This window comes from Perca flavescens, chromosome 7, assembly GCF_004354835.1.
Source record: "Perca flavescens isolate YP-PL-M2 chromosome 7, PFLA_1.0, whole genome shotgun sequence".
Lineage (NCBI taxonomy): Eukaryota > Metazoa > Chordata > Actinopteri > Perciformes > Percidae > Perca > Perca flavescens.
Genome location: NC_041337.1, coordinates 24408405 through 24428146, shown reverse-complemented (window position 1 = coordinate 24428146; position 19742 = coordinate 24408405). Strand labels below are relative to the sequence as shown.

The following is a 19742-nucleotide window of genomic DNA, read 5'->3' as shown; positions in this document are numbered from 1 at the left end:
AGATGGTTGTGGACTTCAGGAAGAACCCAGCCCCACCTGCCCCCATCACCCTCTGTGGCTCCACAATTGACACTGGAGTCTTTCCGCTTCCTGGGAACTACCATCTCCCAAGACCTCAAGTGGGAGCTGAACATCAGCTCCCTCGTCAAGAAAGCACAACAGAGGATGTACTTCCTGCGGCAGCTGAAGAAATTCAACCTGCCAAAGACAATGATGGTGCACTTCTACACAGCCATCATTGAGTCCATCCTCACATCCTCCATCACCATCTGGTACGCTGCTGCCACTGCCAAGGACAAGGGCAGACTGCAGCGTGTCATTCGGTCTGCAGAGAAGGTGATTGGCTGCAATCTGCTGCCGCTCCAGGACCTTTACGCCACCAGGACTCTGAAGCGTGCTGGAAAGATTGTGGCTGACCCCTCCCACCCCAGACACAAACTCTTTGAGCCACTCCCCTCTGGCAGGAGGCTGAGGTCCATCAGGACCAAAACCTCACGCCACATGAACAGCTTTTTCCCCTCCGCCACTAGCCTTATTAACAAGGCCCGGAAACCACCCTGACTCTCCACCTGGCTCTTCATGCCACTGTTCTCTCTCTGCTGTAATGCTCTTTGCTCTTTATTTATTTAATTTCTATCTTTATTTTTAATTTAATACATACTGTGTACATATACTTATATTGTTTATACCTATACTTATATTGTTTATTACATTTAGAGAATGTGTGATGTGCACCAACAACACCAAAACAAATTCCTTGTATGTGTTAAAAAACATACTTGGCAATAAAAACCCTTTCTGATTCTGATTTCTGATATGTCAGATAAAAGTCATGAACTCATTAACTAAAATGTGAATGATCTCTTGGGAAGGGTGGAACACTGTTAGTTTATTTAATATATATTGCAGTTAAATAACAGATAACTGTGTACATTACCAACAAACATTTGCAGATCTTTGTGTACAAATATTGCGGTGATATTGCATTAGAATTGCACTGTCAATTCAAATACTTGCAATGATTTTACCAAAAAGTTCTCCTCAAATATAAAACGTTTAAAAGGAATCTTGGGTCAGATTAAGTAAAACACAACACAAAGACAAATTAACTGCCTGATTAAAGATGGAGACCAATAAATACATTTTGGTTAAAAGAATGTTACCCGAAGGTCATCATATTTTCAGTATAGCCTGTAAAAGTGTAGTCTCGCATTGTCAGATCTTCCTCCACAGCGCTGCGGAGGAGGGTCTGGCTAGTCCACACAGTATTCCGGGATGGGAGAAAAACGTGCTCCGATTTATCGGCATGTCATAAAACCAATCACAGTCATCTTGGGTGCCGGACGGAGCCACGGCGCCGCTGCAAAATAGCCTCGGGAAGGAACCTGTTTTGGAGGAACTTGTGTACGTTCAAAGGTTGTTTTAGTTGTGCAACAGAAAACTCAGATTGGACAGAGTCTAGCTAGCTGTCTGGAATTACCCTGCAGAGATCTGAGGAGTAGTTAACCATAGTCCTCATAAATCCACTGGAGATTAAAATTACAACACAAAGAAAGAGCGGAAGGTAAGGACATCCGACCGTAAAGAGTGACATTGGCGGAATTTCCGACAGCAACAGACCAATCCTGGAAGTGGAACGTCGTGGATATAGACTAGTAAAAGTGTTACTTTGTCAACATGGGACTTAAAAAATAACTTATATCCCTCAATACAACACATATTTTGCATCATCACCAAGGTGAAACAAACTTTGCTAACATGAGCCATAAATCCATTAATACTTTAATTAGGTAATGTATTTAATCCAATGACTAGTGTAGTTCAAGTTGCAGGTAACAATTATACTGAGCAATATAATCCAATGATTAACTTCAATTTCAAACGGCCAACATCTGTGTGTCACTTACAATTAATGTAAAGATTGACACCACAAATGTTGAACAATTGACCATGTTTTGGTTCCTGATTGCGGACAGCTAAATTCTTTATGGTAAGAATATGGACTGTACCACTTCAGATACGTCTTTTCCCAACATTGATACAAACCAAGCACAAGGCCTAGCTTACAGTTTTTCAGCTGCACCAGGTTTGAATTGAGAGTGAAAATGTGATGCTTCATTTGGCTTTGTTCACTGTGTGTATACTAGAGTTTAGATTCTCTGCCCGAGCCCGACCCGAGCCCGATATTTTCCGCTACTATCTTCGGGCCGGGACGGACCCTTGATCAAGCATTTTTTTTATCATTACTTTAGCCTAATTGGGTGGGGAGAAAGCTATGCCATAATCAGAACTATTATCCATTTAGGCCAAAGTAACAAATGTGTCCAAAAAGTTACACAAGTTGGACTACAGTTACAAAATGCAACATGTGTCGTGCGCCGAGTCTCCTCCTCTCGCACGCATCACACCGGGGCTGCGGGCTGTATTGTGGAGCTTAAGTGCAACATGGAGTGAGGATGTGAAGAAAAAAAGAAAAACGGGAGAATTACCTTTGAGCAAGTTTGGAGGAAAGTCGGAGGTATGGAACCATTTTAAACAAGTCGTGGTAAGTGACAACATATGTGTCGGCTTTGTTGAGTGCATTAAGTGCGGCCGCTGTTCGCCTATGACAGCAAATAAAACGGGGACGTGGATGATGAACAGACACATGAAGCAGGCTCGCCAAGGCAGAAAAGATGATAGTCAGCCTTCAACGTCCTCTTTTGTTACTTCTTCAAGCTTAGGCTCCCCCTGAGGGCGAGGCAAGCCCTCACAGAGAAATACGTTGAGTTTTTTACTTTTCTTCATTCAGATCCATTTGCGATCCGTTCCATTCTGAATAAACAAACAGCGCAGTTTACATGCTTCGCTCCTGTTGCATTATTCATTAAGATCATTTTAAACAGATTTTTGCAGTTCAAACAACTCTGAATTGTAGTTGAGAACGTCAGTTATAACGGCCCACGGATTAAAAAAGTGTCGGGTTGAAATCGGGCTCGGGCTCATAATTCCAGTTAATGTGTCGGGCCGGGCTCGGACACAACGTGCACGGGCTCGGGCTGGGTCGGTTTTGATTTTTTGGGCCCGAACGAAGCTCTAGTGTATACACATCACAAAATCACAGCCTTCAGGTCCATGATAAAGTCAGTCAACTAGTAGATCATAAAAATGAAAGGCAACTAACTTTACGGCAGACATTTTTGTTTTGGTTTTCGTATGGGTCCTGTCCTTCTGCTTTCCTAAAGTCACAATAACTTCCTTCCCAACATAAATACAGCCATTACGCAGCCTCACTGGCATCCCTGTAATCAAACATTATGATTTTAACAAAGAACACCACAGCTTCTTAGAAGCAGAAAGCCTGCAAACGGACATAGGAGGAGGGTACAGAAGAGAGCATGGTGGGGAAAGTTAGACACTGTTATTTGTCTCTTACGTAATGTAGAGGACCAGCCCACCTCCAGTTCACTCTCTGACACACAACACACACAGTTACATTATCTTAAGACACTGTTTGGGTGACACGCCCTAAAACTGGCATATAATACAAAAGTAGTGTTAGTTTAACTTTCCACGCCTATATGCATAATTAAGACTAAAGTGAATACTGCACATCATGCTATGCAAGTTCCAAACTAATACAGCTGAAAAGGGAAATGTTCTGTTAAAAATAAACATGCATAAATTAACTATAAATGACAACAAACCCAGTTTGTCTCTCTTATGATGACCACTGACAGCAGTTAACCCACCTTACATTTACCTCTACATCACTGTACAGTATACTCTCAACCCAACCTATTGCCTCAGCTACAGCATGTTTTGGTATTGGCAGACTGATTTGACAGCAATATGCTGAAAACCCAGCACAGTGCTGCATTTTAGCCTTATGCAATGGCAAAGTCCCACTGTCGACAATGTTTCCCAAAACAACATCCCAGAAGGTTATGCAGGGAGGAAGCAGAGCCTCAACTGTGCAGACTGAGGACTTGTAAAGCAGCAAGCATAGAAAACAAAATAAAAAAAATAATAACATACATACATACATATATATATATATATATATATATATATATATATAAATAATCACACTCACCTAAAAGTAGTAGTCTGTGTGTTGCTCTGTATATCTGTTTGTCTTTTTGGAGCTGCTTCTCTATCTTTTTGTTTGCTTCTCTTTGTGCCTTCTCCTCATTTCTCTGGTCTTCGGTCTTACTGTTGCCCAAACAACCCATCTTCCCGCAAGAAAAAAGAAAAAAGGAGGTCCAGGGGAGGAGGTGGAAGAAGTGGAGAAGGTGGAGGGGGTATATAGAAAGAAAAATAAATAAATAAACTAAACTAGTCTAGAGACCTCGTTTGACAAGCGGAATTGGCATCAATGTCGCCCACATTTACACCGTTTAACGTGACTGGCCTGCTCCAAAATTGTCCGTGGTGCAGCCCTGTAGAAATTATTTGTCCATAACGCGGATTTTGCTGTCAGAGAAAGGGCAGGATACTGTTGCTGACGACACCGAGGCCGCCTTCTCAGTTTGTTGAATCCTGCTCGGGCTTTTCCTCCTTCACATGCAGTATAGTTTTTGTTTTGTTTTCCCACTGTCTCCCCGTTAACTGTGTAACGTTAACATCAACAATTGTAATCCTCAACGTCTGTTAAGACACCAAAAATCAGGGTTTCACCTCTAACGGAGGCAGAATAAACAGCCTAATTTGCATCTCCAAAAGCCCGGGTCTTGCGTCTCACTGCTGCCCGTGACAAGGAGCCAAACTCGGCGTGTCCGAAAACCTCGCCCGTGCGGTGGCGCGGGTTGTTTCCACGTCTCCTTTCATGATAAACATTTTCATTGGTGTACACTAATACTCTCTATCTATTTATCTGTCTCCCCGACGGCTGTCTTCGTCGGGGGGCCCAGCAGGACAAGAGGAAGGAAAATGATATTACACCCAAACGAGCTACATGTGTGATATTCTCATTGCTTCCGTCGTCATCCGGCTGCTTTTCATTCGCTGCATCAAATCAACCCAAAACAGCTCAAAACTCACTGCGGTTGTCTTTTCGGCAGGATCCCCCAATACCTCCAACTCCGAAACGATCCAATAGTCTACCCCCCAATTTGTCCTCCTTATTTGTGATGGCTGTTCCTTGCTGTTTTCTCCTCCAAAGGGCCTTCTTTCTCCCTGCCCCTCGCTTTTGTTGCTGAAATGTGTTATCAGCCCCTCACATCACCACAGAGCAAACTGCGCACCGATACTGTTTTTTTTTTAATTCCCGGCTCGGCTCGATGAATCCCTTCACGAAAAAAATCATTAAAAAGGGAAAAAAAGAAAAGAAAAAGGAAACGTGACCAAGATCCCTCGAAATGTATCCACGTTTCTTGCAGGTGAAAAAGCAACCCAGCTGTCAGGCTCAGTTTTTATAGCCTACATATAAGGCCTATATGTGTGTACCCACATACACACTCTCATACAAACATACATTAGCTATATTCCTCTTGAATCCGAGCTGGGTAAATAGGCTACAGGCTTGAGACTGCATGTGCATTTACATTCACAAAAAAATAGTACGCGGGGTTGTTGTAGCTGCACATTCCCACCGCGAAGGCCGCTCCCCTCCTGGCCGCTGGTCGTGGAAGGTGAAAGACAGGAATAACCAATTCTTGGAGGTTATTATTTTCTCCCTTTCTCTCTCTCCGAGAATAGTAGCCTACATTGAGGAGATAGACAGCACTGAAGAGAGACGGGGTGGGGCCACACAGCGCTCATTGAACCCTGGGAAGGAAGGACCGACAGAGGAGAGGCCGCTTCGCCTCGTCACGTGGCCCGGGCGCAGAGCACGGTCAGCGGCGCGCGCGGCTCTGCGGAGAAAACGGCGCCCTCTTCAAAGAAAACAACCGCACACGGTTTGAAGGGTGGGAGCGTTATTATACATCCATGGGTGGGAGAGTCAAGTACAGCAGCTGGGCCAGGGGCTCCCTAGAGGTACGGCCTATCACCGAGGACACCCCCAAACCTCCAACACTAATCAAAATAAACGCACACACAAACACACACACACACACACGAATCGAAATCATGAAATGAAAACACAAATCTGTTATGTTTTGTAAAAGATTAGTGATATAACTAAACCTTTAATGGCATCTGAAAATTAAAATTCCAGTTGTGGTAAGCATATTTGACTATTTGTTGGTTTGAAGCACCTTTCTTTACACCATCGAAATATTAGCAATACAAAATAGTATTAATAATACATTTTATTACTATCTATCTATCTATCTATCTATCTATCTATCTGATAGATAGATAGATAGATAGATAGATAGATAGATAGATAGATAGACCATAGACCATAGACACACACACACACATTGGTATCTTTTATCTTTTATCTCTCACCCAACCCAGCAGGTTTTGGGTGAGAGCCTGGTCTCGTCACAGTTTACAATTCATCTAAGCTGCATGTCTTTGGACTGTGGGAGGAAACAGCAGCAGCTAGAGAAAACCCCTTGACACAGAGAAAACATGCAAACTGCACACTGTAAGAACCTGAACCCAGGACCTTCATACTGTTTGGGCACTTGAAGGCATCGCTGTGCATGCTCAGTGTGCAGAATCATTAGGTATACTGTGGTTAAAACAACCAGCTTATTGCGTAAAAATATTTACATTTACTGTATTCCAATACAATAGCCCTGCAATAAATCATATGAAGCTTACAATATTAGAGATTATAGCGCCTTGTTTTCATGTATTTAATCTTCCTCTGCAGATACTGATGTTACTATTACTGCTTAGAAATATTACAAGTATTAACAAAAGGTTAATCTAACTCTTTTTACGCCGTCATCATCCTATCCCGCATTATAATGTTTATAGCATCATTAATGGTAAAACAAGTTGTTGTAATAAATACATGTTCATACACGTCTTATGAGAGGTTTTATAATTTAAATGAATGAACAAATTGTTTAAAAATGTAATACTGATAAAATACCAACAATTACTTTCTGAGCTAAGTCTTGAAATTCTGTACATTTAAAATTAAAACATTGTTCCTTAAATTAATTATGCTATTAAATAAAAAGCTTATAATAGTCACTGCAGGAAGTCCACCAGCTCTATTGCTGTTAGGTCTGTTAAACACTAGGTGGCAGCAGTCTTCTAACTCTGAGCAGCAGGTTTCTTTGCTGCCAACTCTAGCCAAACAACTGCATAATTGTCATATATTTGTATGTAAACATGTAAAAGAAATATTTCATTAGTATTTTCTAAGGCGACTTTACACAGTTAAATCGACTACCTGCTAAATTTGTGGTTGAAATAGTCTTACATGTTCTGGTTAAGTTTGGAGGTGAAATCTTGAATCATGAATAAACATATCTAAAATTCAATAATATGTAATCAATTAATTCAGAATTGAAACTACTTTATCTCATAGTCCTGTTGTGTTGATGTTATGATATAGGTTGATTATAGGAGCACACAACACTAAAAAACAACAACATCAAGATACCTTAATGTTTGTTGAGGCAAACATTTTCTGTAAACCATAATGCATCATACCTCCTCTAGTGAAAAGTAGCTTATCTATTTCCTGCTTTTTTATGTGACTTATGACAACACCCAGCATCCTGTACCCAAACCTTCAAACTCCACACAGATACATAAGCAGGGCAAAAAGCAGGACAGAGGACCAAATGATTTATCTAAAGTGAAATGCATCTGTGAGCAGACTAAAAGCTGTGTCTCTGTCCTCTGGGTTTTGCGGTGGGCTTTGGTAGTGAGTGTTTTGCTGACCTGCTGCTCTCCGGAGCTTGAGGCCAAATCAGTCAAAATATCGGAGGAGCCGCCTCCCAACTGTTAGACTAACATGAAAAATATTGCTGCCATGCCTCTTTTCCCCTGTTTGGTTTTCACAATACAGTATGTAATAGTCTTTACATTTCTCTCTACATCAACTGCATTAAGTATTTATTAATAGATGGAGAGACAAGACACAAATAGAAATATCTTTCTTTGCATATGCACAACTCTGAAAAACCTACCTAATGTTAAACCTGGAGCCAAATCACAAAACCAAGCTTTAAATGACACTATGCCGTTAATCAACATACCATCACTCCACTTCTGTGCTTGTTTTGTAAACATTAGGTATGTCAGTGTGTTTACATACACAGTCTAGGAATACCATGTAAAAATGCTAATTGCAGTGCCCCTTTGTAGAATGTGGTTGCTTCCTATTAACTTTTTGTTGTGTTAAACAAGACTTTTATCATTAATGTGCTAAGACAAAACATGCATTTTAATTTAAATTTCCCAATACTGGCTACTGCTCTTCCACCTTTTCTTCTGTTTCCTTTGCATTTATACACTTTCCACTCAATAAATATGCATACTAATAGTGCACATACTACAATTTGCATACTGGGAGTGTGTAGTATCAATAGTTTTGCGTTGTAGAAAATAGTGGGGAGAACTGCAACAGTGAGGAGGTTGGACAATATGTAAATGATAGAGGAACTGATGTCGTTGTAAGAATTTCCCAAACATTGCCATCAATGCCATTTTTGCCAAAATAAAACCGATTACATTTTGGGGCGTACACGTCTGCACTTCCTCTTGCACACAAGCACAAGCTGAGCACAAATTATAGATCAAGCTATGACTAACTCTGAACTACAACAATTTCTGACCTAAAACTAAAACTACCTACTCAACAATCATTCTCATCATAATCAATTTAGATCTACTGCTGAGGAGTAATTGAGTGTGTTTTTTCCTCTCATTGAGTCAGAGGGGTTATCTGTCCACAGAGGAGCAACATCTGTGATAATAATGTGACTTTATTAACTTAGTTTTGGTTTACTTAACAAGGTTGGGATCACCTGGATTGTTTGTGGTGTTAAAATGATGAATGGAGATTAATGAAATAGATGTTACGGCATTCTGTGCATCTTGAAAAAAACAAAAAAACAAAACTGAAGCTCCTCCTATCTGATTCCCCTTGGTATTTTCAGCACTGTAAACCCAAAGTACCTTCTTTTTAACACCACTATGTTCACAAAATAGTTTGTCATTAAATACAGCAGTCTCAAGTAGGGTTCCAACTAACAATTACTTTAATTATCGATTAATCGTTTAATCTATAAAATGCCAGAAAATAGGGATAAATACCAAAAAATTTGAAATATGTCAACATCTCCTAAAACCCAATTTACTTTGATTCAATTTCGATTTACTGTCACTTAAAACGTAAGAAAAGCAGCAAATTCTCAAAAATAACAAGCCGGAACTTGGGTAAGTTTGGCATTTTTGCTTGAAAAATGACTTGAACGATTAACTGATTAATTAATCAATCATCTAATTGTTGCAGCACTAGTTTGATTTGATTCTGATCAGCTACTGGGGAGTTGATATGGTTATTTCTGCATAGAAATGTACTTTATATGGTGACCCTATACAGTAAATATTAATAGCACAACTCCGCTGTATACACCCACCCAACACTTTAGTATAAAGTTACTGAATGAGTCTGAATTCAAACTTCAGTGAAAATAACAAATAAGATTCATTTTTATTTTTTCTAAAACTCAACTTTACTGAGTGCTTTACATTAAAGCTAGAGAAGATGCAATGCACCGGAAAAATTTAATCAATAAGGAGAGGTCAATAATTTGGAGATTTGAGGGCACTACTTAGTGATTGTACAATTAAAGACACAATACTTATCTCATTTAATGTCAACGTTTTAAGCGGTTTTTTTTGGTTCATTTAGCCCTATTTGCACGGCACTAGTATTACCTGGGGACCTAATTACATTGGTGATATTAGTCCCATGCAAATCTGTATGATGTGATTTGGGGTCATATTGGATGTGTTGGCAATCATAAATTAAAGTTTTGACAGAGCCTTGACATCAGACTTCAGACTTTGCTTATCCCGTGCGAATGTGCTGCACAAAACACAGACAGGGGGGGGCGGGGGGTAACTTCTAAATCACACGAGGTCCACCGGTAAGACTAGTCCTGTATGAATAGAGCTTAGCAGCATGGTGTTTAGACCCTTTATTGATGTGGTTCACATTATGGAATTACAGTAACACTAAACACTACAAAGAATAATCATCAGTTCCCTATCTTAAAATTAAATAGATTTTACAGCATCCAATGCATAAAATCCCTGCTCGAAATGGCGATTAGTTTAAAAGAATGTGTGTCACTGCTAATAAAACAGTAGTTAATCGATTTCCCCAACTCACTCCTCTAAAACACACTGCAGACACAGTCACGGCTGCTATTGAAGCAGGTTTCTGTTGTTAGTTTATGCTGTGGAGAAAAAAACAAAAACATCACAAAAACATCATATTCGATCTTCCTTGGAGGATAGTGCAATGTTTTCTCTCTATTTTGGAGTAAAGTTAATGTTTTTGCTTGTCTCAGTCCTCGCATTGATCATTCCTCTGTAGTTACACCAGCTCTTAATGGCCTCGCAGCCATGAATATTAGATAGACTTCCCTTCACCCTACAGCACAAATATGATGAGCCAGCCTGATGGAAAGTGCTGTATGAGTATCCGTCTGGGTTTAAAAAAATAAATTAATCAGGCTGTAGTTTTACCATAATGCATGAATTAATGCAAATATGCCTGCATGCACACGCAGAAACAAAAGAAGCACAATTCAATCAAAGCTGTTTTAATATTGTGTCCAAAGTCATTGTTTGTCTCTGCTGTTGCTGTTTGTCGGCCTAGTTTTATGTATATTTGGAAGCGTGTTTTGCAGTCATGTAGTGATAGTGGCTATTCTAGATTAGCTTCAATATGAGCAAATTAACAGAGATGCTCAGTTACAACCCATTATTTCTGGGAGACAGACAGAGAGAGAGAGAGAGAGAGGTGAGGGAGGGAAAGGAGGATGTGACAGACACACACGCAAAGAGTGGAGGGAGTCATTATCTTCACACAATTTTAAAAGATTCACCGCTCTCTTTCAGTGCTGCTCGTCAGTGCACTGCCATTATCGCTGTCTTGTTATAGTTTGAGTGTGTTGGACTCAAACTATATTTCCTGTATTTTCACTGCTGTATTGGAGGATGCTTTGACCGAGGCTGCATACATGTTCTTCTGAGAAATGTGTGAGCAGGTTGGAGTTTCCCTCCACATTGCTTCTCATTTGTGCGGACATTTACTGTAGAGGGAGATAGTATCTAAAGGAGCTGTGTGGGTGTCTCTTACACAAAGAAGGAGACATGGCAGGGGACCTCGTGGTTGGGATGCTCTATAACTTATTACTACCTCTGCTCCTGCTGACTGGTGAGTTGCCCTCTGTTTAATGGTTCTATTCATATGCATTTATGCTGATAGAAATTACATTTCTGATGTGTTCCTCTCCAGGGTTCAGTCAGAAAGGAACATGGTCATATTAAGTTTAAATATACAAACAGTATTTCTCCAGCAAGATCAGGTCTTGAGTTTAGAGTCTTTAGGTGTCTCATGGAGATGCTGAAAAATACTACTAAATCAAATAATCTTGAATTAATTTCCCGCAAACTGCTTTCTGTGGTGGCTGTTATTTCTGTATGGAATCAGCATTAGGTATATTTGAAATATATTGGTTATAATTCCTCCCTTTAGTGGAAACAGGTTATATTGAAGGGGGCATATCAATGAGTTGGAGTTATTGTAGTAAAGCTAGTACATGTGTGCTTACTGTTGCAGACAGCTGGCTTTTTGACTAATGGTATTGAGGAAATGCACAACACTGATTCAGTTTCAGGGATTAATATGGCTTTCTAGGTGCATTCATATCTTATGATATAAGAGTCTTGAGTATTGCTATCGAGACAGCGTTTTGCAAGAAGCAATTCAGGTGTGAGGTAGACCACGCTGACCACAGAAGATTTACCTGAGCAGTATTTTTCTATCTACTGTGATTTCAATCGTGAAGTATACTGTGTAGCTTTGACTGTTGGACACTATGTGGGGTCTTACGTACCTGCTGTTTAACCTCCCATAAGGTGATGATAATTTGAAATTGTGGAAGTATTAAACAATATTACATTTGATTTGCTAATGGGCAAAATGTTATTTGCTGCAGTTATGTTGTTGTGATAAATGAATAAATAGATCACTTGTATTTCCTTTCTTGTATTCACCATAATGACAAAGGCAATTTTATTTATAAAGCACCTTTCATTACACATAAACTGTGTGAAAAAAGTTCTTTACATTAGAAGATAAATTATAAAATATATATTAAAACACACTATGCACTAACATGCACGCACAGCCGGACCGGCTATTAAAACAAAGAACAGAGAAACTCGGATTACAACACACACACACACACACGCACACACACACACACACACACACACACACACACACACACACACACACACACACACACACACACACACACACACACACACACACACAGAGGGAGTGTGACTTCATTCTCTGATTAGGACACCATTACTCCACTATATCTTCACATAGAAAATTGTTGTTTACGCTATATTAATGTTCTAAATGTTGAGTACAACCCCTTTAATTAAAATATCTGAGTACTTCTTCCACCACTGCTGAAATCTCCCTCTGGGCCCAGGTGTCTTTATTCTATGTTCTTTCATTGTTAATGCTAAGACACAGCACTTGGGAGGTAAGATGAACTGTGGTAATTTCATTTTAGAATGTATTTGTACAAGTTTACAAACACTCACAATAACACCTACACAGGCCATTGGCTTCTTTGTTTTCTTGTTGGTGTTTTTTTGGTTAATGTGACCTGTTTGTGATATAAAGAACAGACTACAAAAAAATGTTTGCTGTCTACAAATGAATTGATTCAGACCATTTCTGTCAAACAGATAAAGTATGTGTGTTCTTTTCTTCTGTACCTCAGCCTCTTTGTTCCGCTACAATGGTCTGTCAGTGGCGTATTTCCTGTTTTTGCTCACCTTGCCGCTGCTGCCAAACCCAAGCCTGGTCACTATGAAAGGTGAGAGAGGCACCAGAGACAAATTACAATATATTTATAAGTTTACAGGGGTAAACATCTTGATGCAAACGTCTACAGTACACCTACTAAGCTTGAAATTCATTTATGATCGTTCCCAAGTTTCAGTCATTTGTGTCTGCAATTAAAGATGATCACATTAAAATAAAATCATTCCACCATGATACAAATGCTATTTATTGAAACAGAGGCCACTGGTAATTTCCTCTATAAATAATGAAATATAGTAATTTCAAAGTGTTTCAAGTTATGTAGAGGAAACATTTCCTGTGATACTCATGATATTAAATTCAAGGTTGTGTATATTTTGGATAGCACTGTCCTTTCTGCATCTGCATGTGTTTAACTGTAATGCAAGACACTGATCTAAATCCATAAAAAACTATTTGAACGTAATATCAATTTGGAAACTTAGCTGAACTGTAAACTCTTAAATTATGAAAATAAACTTGTAAATGTTCTGTCATAGTTTGATGTGGAAAAACAAAAGAGGGAGAGAAGCGGAGATAAAGCACAAGAGATAAAAATTGTGGAAGTGTGTGTGTGTGTGTGTGTGTGTGTGTGTGTGTGTGTGTGTGTGTGTGTGTGTGTGTGTGTGTGTGTGTGTGTGTGTGCTGCATGTGTGTGCACTTTCTCTGTATTGATCACAACATTCTGATGAATTAAAGTATCTGTACCCCTCCCTCAAAGTACTTTGTAAAGGGGATGTGGTTGGAACGGTCAAATCAATTATACATAGCCTGGTAATTACAGTGAGGAATTAAAAGATGTGATGTCAGCATTTTGACAGCATTTGTTTTCTTTCTTTTACTTTCCATCCCTCCATCTAAAAAACGGTTTGCCTTTCAGCTTGTCTTTGAAAGCTTCATAGATCCCACATTTATCTTCATCTCCCTAATATGATCTCACTCTCCTTGGGCTAAGTGGTCAAGTGTGTGTACATCCTGTGTGCATTTGTTTCATGTTTTTTTTTGTACATCCAGCTATACTTGGGAGAGTGTATGTGTGTTTTGGGAAACAAAGCTTTTAGTAAAAATCCTGAACATCAACAGCATATTTGCAGGCCACATCAGCTATTAATGCTTTTGTATTTCCAACCTTTTGATCACAAGTGTCAAACTCAAGACTGAGATTATGAACTGGTGCATTTCTTTGAAAACAAACAAAGCAATTGTTAAGCTACCCATTTACTGCATTTCATTCTCATATTTAATGTTATTAATTAATCATCGCAAATGAATGTATATGAGATTTGTGCCTTTTTTTACCTCACATACTGATTTGTTTGGATAGGTCTATCAAAGAGGAATATTATTTATTATTTTACCAAAATCACAATTTAAATTTTGTGTTTTTTTAATTTAGCTAGTTTCAGATTTACTAAATCAGGTTGAACCATTCAAACCTTTTTTTTAACCAATTATCAGGAGCAACAACCCCAAGGCTTGGCGTGATAAGATGAGACGTCAGTCATTTAAACAATCATTAACCTAAATGTGCTTCTTTCCAAGCCTTATAATCTACTTAAGCAGAAAATAATTTTCCAAATCACTACCCAGACAGAAATAACAGGACGCAAAATTAACAGTTTTGACCCTAACTTCTTTTGATTTAATCTACTTGACTTTGTATTTTGAGAAACATTAAGGGGTTTTCCCCATTTTTAGTTGGGCTAGCATCATGGCTCTAGGTATGACTGTCGGTCTGTCGATCGGTCTGCCAGTTTTGGCTGAGTATGAAATATTTGAAAACTATAGCCTGGATTATCGAGAAATTTGGTACAGACATTAATGTGCATTCAAGATAAACAGATCTTGCGACTTTAAACCTGCTTAACATCAGCATGTTAGTATTATTATTGTGAGCAGGTTAGCATGCTAATATTAACATTTAGCTCAAGCCACCACTGTGCCTAAGTACAGCCTCACAGAGCCACTAGCACGGCTGTAGTCTTGTCAAATAAACAGTGAGGCTGCTACAGCGAAAGTTGAAATGGGACTTGTTTCCATGCAGTCACCAAGCATCATCTGGAGGCTCTTATGGCCGCTTCTGTAATGGCTTCAACAATCAGCACCTGCCGTGGTTTGAAACAAAGTGGAGTTTGTAGGAACGGTTTATCTAAGGAACCTACTAGATATAGCATAACTATAACGCACTTGGATACCTAGACACACATTGAACCATTTCAATGTAAAATACTGCCAACTGTCTAGGAGCCAATTTTTAACTGAAAAATGTCTTGAAGAGAAGTACGGGGTCCATCAATTTGTGTGTGTGTGTGTGTGTGTGTGTGCCATCAGATCTTAGCCAAAACTCTTATATGTGGTGGTGCTGCTGTCTCTCTCTAAGTATACAAAGTAGTATGATTGATTTATCAAAGGTTATAATCTCCTTTAAGACATTTAGGCAGGAGAATAATTATAAATGAGTAGAATGGGAGACCACAAACACATGAGTTACAGCAACTACAGAAAACAACTTTTAAAATGCTTAAAACATGCTTAAATACTTGTTATTCAATTCCTCCTGGTCTTTCTCATTTCCTGCTCTATTCAGGTAAAACGGGTCAGTTCTTGCTGCTGATCATCTATACTAGTTTGACATTCCTGACCCTGCAGTGCTTCATGCAGATCCCCTTCGCCTACATCCCTCCACATGGTAAAACAAGCTTGTGACGCTTCACAGACTAACATTGTTCTTGTAAAATAAAATGTCACCAGTCCTGTGAGTGGACTTTAAGGAAATATTGGTTGAATTGACTGTGAAAAAGGACAAAGAGATACATGTAATCTGTATCAAATCCCTTTTGTCATGTAAAATGTAAAACTTTCAGGAATTAAGAAAAACAGATTTGTTGTTTGATGACCATATGTTTTTTTTTAACAGTTAGCGGCCACTGGGAAGATGTCCTCTACCATTTGGGCATTATAAGGTATGGGAGCACACTTGACATTTATGTTTTCAAGGAATGTATCAGTGGTTATACATTTTCTAGATATCCAAAAACTTCAAATAACATCTACGTTGCATTACTTCTAACCATTTTAGATTGCTTTCCTATCTTTCAGACAGCCTTCTAGTTCAGTTTGTTTTCAGTGCGGTATTAAAATCAACATATTATGGCTTGAAATGTGAATTACACAACAAGTTACGCATTTTTGTTTTGTTGTCATTGTTAAATGGTTAAGCAGTACCAATAATGTAATAATGACAAATGGAAACTACTACAGAAAGTCTTAGCAATTTGATTTACATACCTTTCTGGTATGAATGGAGATCAGTGGAGATTAAACCTATGATAATGCTTGTGTGTTTCCAGATTCAGCTCGGTTGATGCTGGGAACATTGTGCGTCTCCTGGCCCCAGATGTGGGCCTTCTCTTCTCTTCCCTCTTCATACTGAGGCTGTGCAAAAAACAACTGCGGCCTGTGCCCCAAGTCAGCCTGCATGAGAACGGAATACCGCCATCTGACCCCGAGGTAAGTGCGGGCACGTATCAACTATGACTGTAACTTTACATTGCTGTACTCTAAGATACCACATTGATATCAATCTCATTGTTTCATGGGTCTGGCAGGAAGTGGAAATCTCTGAAACAGAATCTGAGGGAGAAAGTGACACAGAGGGCTCGTCCTTTGACAGCTCAGATGAGACTACGGTGCCGGTTCAGTCGAGTCCGCCCCAGTTTGTCCAGAAGCTGATAGTGTTTGCAGCCGGACTGCGGCTGCTGATGTCAGCAATCATGAACACAGCAGGGAAAGTGGTGGTGACTTTACTGCTGGGGCTGGCAGGTACAATACAGCAGCTGGTGTGAGCATGCAGCTGTATTATAGTAGTTTTACTGTAAAGTGTTAAGAAGTTTTGTCTATTTCACTTTTTTCTCTTGGCTTCTCATACTGTGTGTGTGTGTGTGTGCGCGTATGTGTGTGTGTGTGTGGTACACAGGTATCACGCTGCCATCCCTCACCTCAGGTGTGTATTTTGGAGTGTTTCTCGGGCTGGTGTGGTGGTGGGTGTTCAGCCGCTCCATCAGCCTGTTGCTCTTCAGCTCCCTGTGTGTGATGATGGCCATCTTCAGCGGAGGACACCTGCTGGCTCTGTACCTCTACCAGCTGCCTCTGTCCCAGCAGCTTGTACCACCAGAAGATGTCTACGCCAGGTACAGAAGTCATTAAAAAGTAGGATTACACTGATATATTGGACTGATCTGGTGTTTTTTATTAAACATTAGGTATCAGCGATACCATGCTGGTTTCAATCTTATGCCACACAAATACAAATTATGGTCTCACAGTTTTTATGTGAATTACTGAGGACAAATATTTCAATACAAGGTGAATCTGCCTCAGAATCAGATCATTGAGTTAATTATTGTTGTCTCTGCGCCTGCTTTAATTTAAATGTGGAATTATTACCATTAAAATTCACTTTGCATCATTCATGTTGTTTTTTTTATATTTGCATTTACATTATAGAGTATATTGTGTGGAGATGAGTAGAGCACATATTTGGTTTTTATTATTTAGTTCTTTACCTTCTTCCAGGTGGATTTATCTCTTTTTCACTCTCCTTAAAGTTTGACTATACACAAGCTCACATTTATTGTTATTCCTCTCTACACTCTAACTCTCTCGTCCACCATCTCTCCTTTCATTCTTCCTTTCCATCTCCATCCTGCACTCCTTCCTCTCCACCTGTCTCAGGTTGTTTGGTATGACAGGAGTGGTCAGAACCAACAGCTCAGACCTACACACTCTTGGTCTGCACCCACACGTCAGCTGGCCTGACTTCATCAACCCTTTTGTTCTACTGCTGCTCTACTACACACTGTTGGCTCTGCTGCACAAATGGGTCCATATCACAGAGGAGGTTTGTGTGAGAGTATTTGCAGGAATTATGTCCTGTTAGATATTGTATGCGTGTGACGTTGGTGCTTCACAGGATATTTTATATAGGGTTACGCATACATGGGCTAGTCACTACTCTACGACTGCTAATATGATATTGGCCTCTTATAGTATATCACTAGTATGTATCACTATGACTTGTGCAAACATTACTGCTACTAGTAGCACTACTGCGGCTACAATTCCCACTGGTACCACACTGCTACTGCACCATACAACTGCAACCTCTGCTCCAACTACGGGGTTCAAAATAAAAAAGTAAAAAAGTCCAGCAGCAGTCAGCAGAACCCAAATATTTGAATTTGCTTTTTTTTCCTCTTCTGTTTTATTTTATTTTTCATTTTCAATCGATTTTTTTGCGGGGTCAAAAAGCTAATTTTCTTCCAGTGAGACAGAAGCTGATTTTTCAGAGTCTTCCAGCTAATGCTGGAGGGTTAGCAATGCTAAATACTACTACTAATGCTACGGCTACTACCACTGGCACAACTGGAAATTTTACTAGCATTACTTCCAGTGCTAAACACGCAGGCACATACACTTCACCTACCGACATAGTCGTATAACCAGTATATTTACTTACGTGGCAGGCTTTGAATAGCTGTTGTGTTTCTCAGGATACTGTTGTTGATGATGATGAGGAGGAGTGTGAGAGTCCAGTAGAAAGTCCAGAGGCTCCTCCAAGTTTCTCCAGGGTCATCTACATCTCAGGAGATAAGCAGGAGGTAACCAACAAACATGGATATGTTTCTCCTTAATTGTATTGTTGGGTCACTGGAATATTGTTTCAGTATTCTACTGTTTTGCTCATTGTTAGGTGTACTGGATAATAATATCAGCTACATATCTGTACATACTCATGGTTTTACTGCTATTCACCTCTAGTCTACAAATTAGCATTTCAAAATTAGCATCCTACAATTATTCATAACCAACCCAAGATTCTCTGAATTATCAGCTTCTGAGCAGCACGGATGATGACACCTATCTACCTGACGAGGTAAGTTGTTTTATTGATACATCTCTTCAAGATTAATCATGTTTTTGACTCACAATAAGGTGAGCCATTTGAATTCTCGTCTAAATTTACAGTTATGATGTGCTCTTCCCTTAGCCAATGATTTTAATAGCGGGGAGTTCCTGGCAAGATGTCCATAGAAATCAACTGGGATCTCTGTTAGGAGGTGCAGGGTACACAAACTGTTACCCTCCACCACAGTATGAAGGCGAAGACTCTCCATCACATGGTAATCATCACACTCAAATCTCTAAATACATGACCTCAGCAACAACTGCTTTCATTAATTTGTATAGATTGACTACATGTGTGGTTGTCCTCAGAACCTCAGCAATACATTAGTCTTGCAAATATCTTTCATTGCATCCTTAACTCATTCCCTTCCTTGTGCTAGAGACAGAAAGTGAGGGAGAAATGGGGGGAAAGTGTGAAGATGACCTGAAGACTCTAACAGAGACTTCGCCTCCCCCCTCAGGCCCGAGTGGCTTGGTCATCTTTGGACGTCTGGTGCAAAAACACAGCTATGTCAGCGCCCTTATCATCATGATGGTAAACTATACTAACATTGATTTTACTTTTTTTGTGGAGTCTTTCAGCAACCATGACTAGTGCCATCATGGAGGTCAACAGGAAAGAACAAATATCAGAAAAGGAAACATTGTTCTGGTGTAGGTGTAGCATAGGTCAGCTCAGTACTATAGATAAGATAATATCTATCTGTGTATCTGTGTGTGTGTGTGTGTGTGTGTGTTGCTCCCAGCTAAACTATTAACCATAGACTGTTAATATTAATAATATACAGTCTATGCTATTAACTGACCAGAG

The 19742-nt window shown here is 39.6% G+C and overlaps 1 protein-coding gene across 6 annotated transcripts in view; it reads right to left on the bottom strand.

Moving 5' to 3' along the window:
• The window catches only part of gnas (GNAS complex locus), a 48885-nt gene that overhangs the window by 28178 nt on the left and 965 nt on the right, over positions 1-19742 (bottom strand). For 2 of the 6 annotated variants that reach the window (XM_028582346.1, XM_028582343.1), the window contains exons 2-4: positions 18483-18599; positions 16963-17145; positions 12877-12968 (exon numbers count right to left, since the gene is read on the bottom strand). Coding sequence is in view for 1 of the 6 variants with exons in the window: in XM_028582342.1 (XP_028438143.1) it covers positions 4076-4214 (139 nt within the window). In the remaining 5 variants the exon portion in view is untranslated. Of the gene's footprint in view, positions 1-4075; positions 4215-5022; positions 5828-12876; positions 12969-16962; positions 17146-18482; positions 19422-19742 lie in introns of those variants that run through there. The other 4 variants (XM_028582344.1, XM_028582345.1, XM_028582342.1 and 1 more) reach the window with 4 other exon arrangements.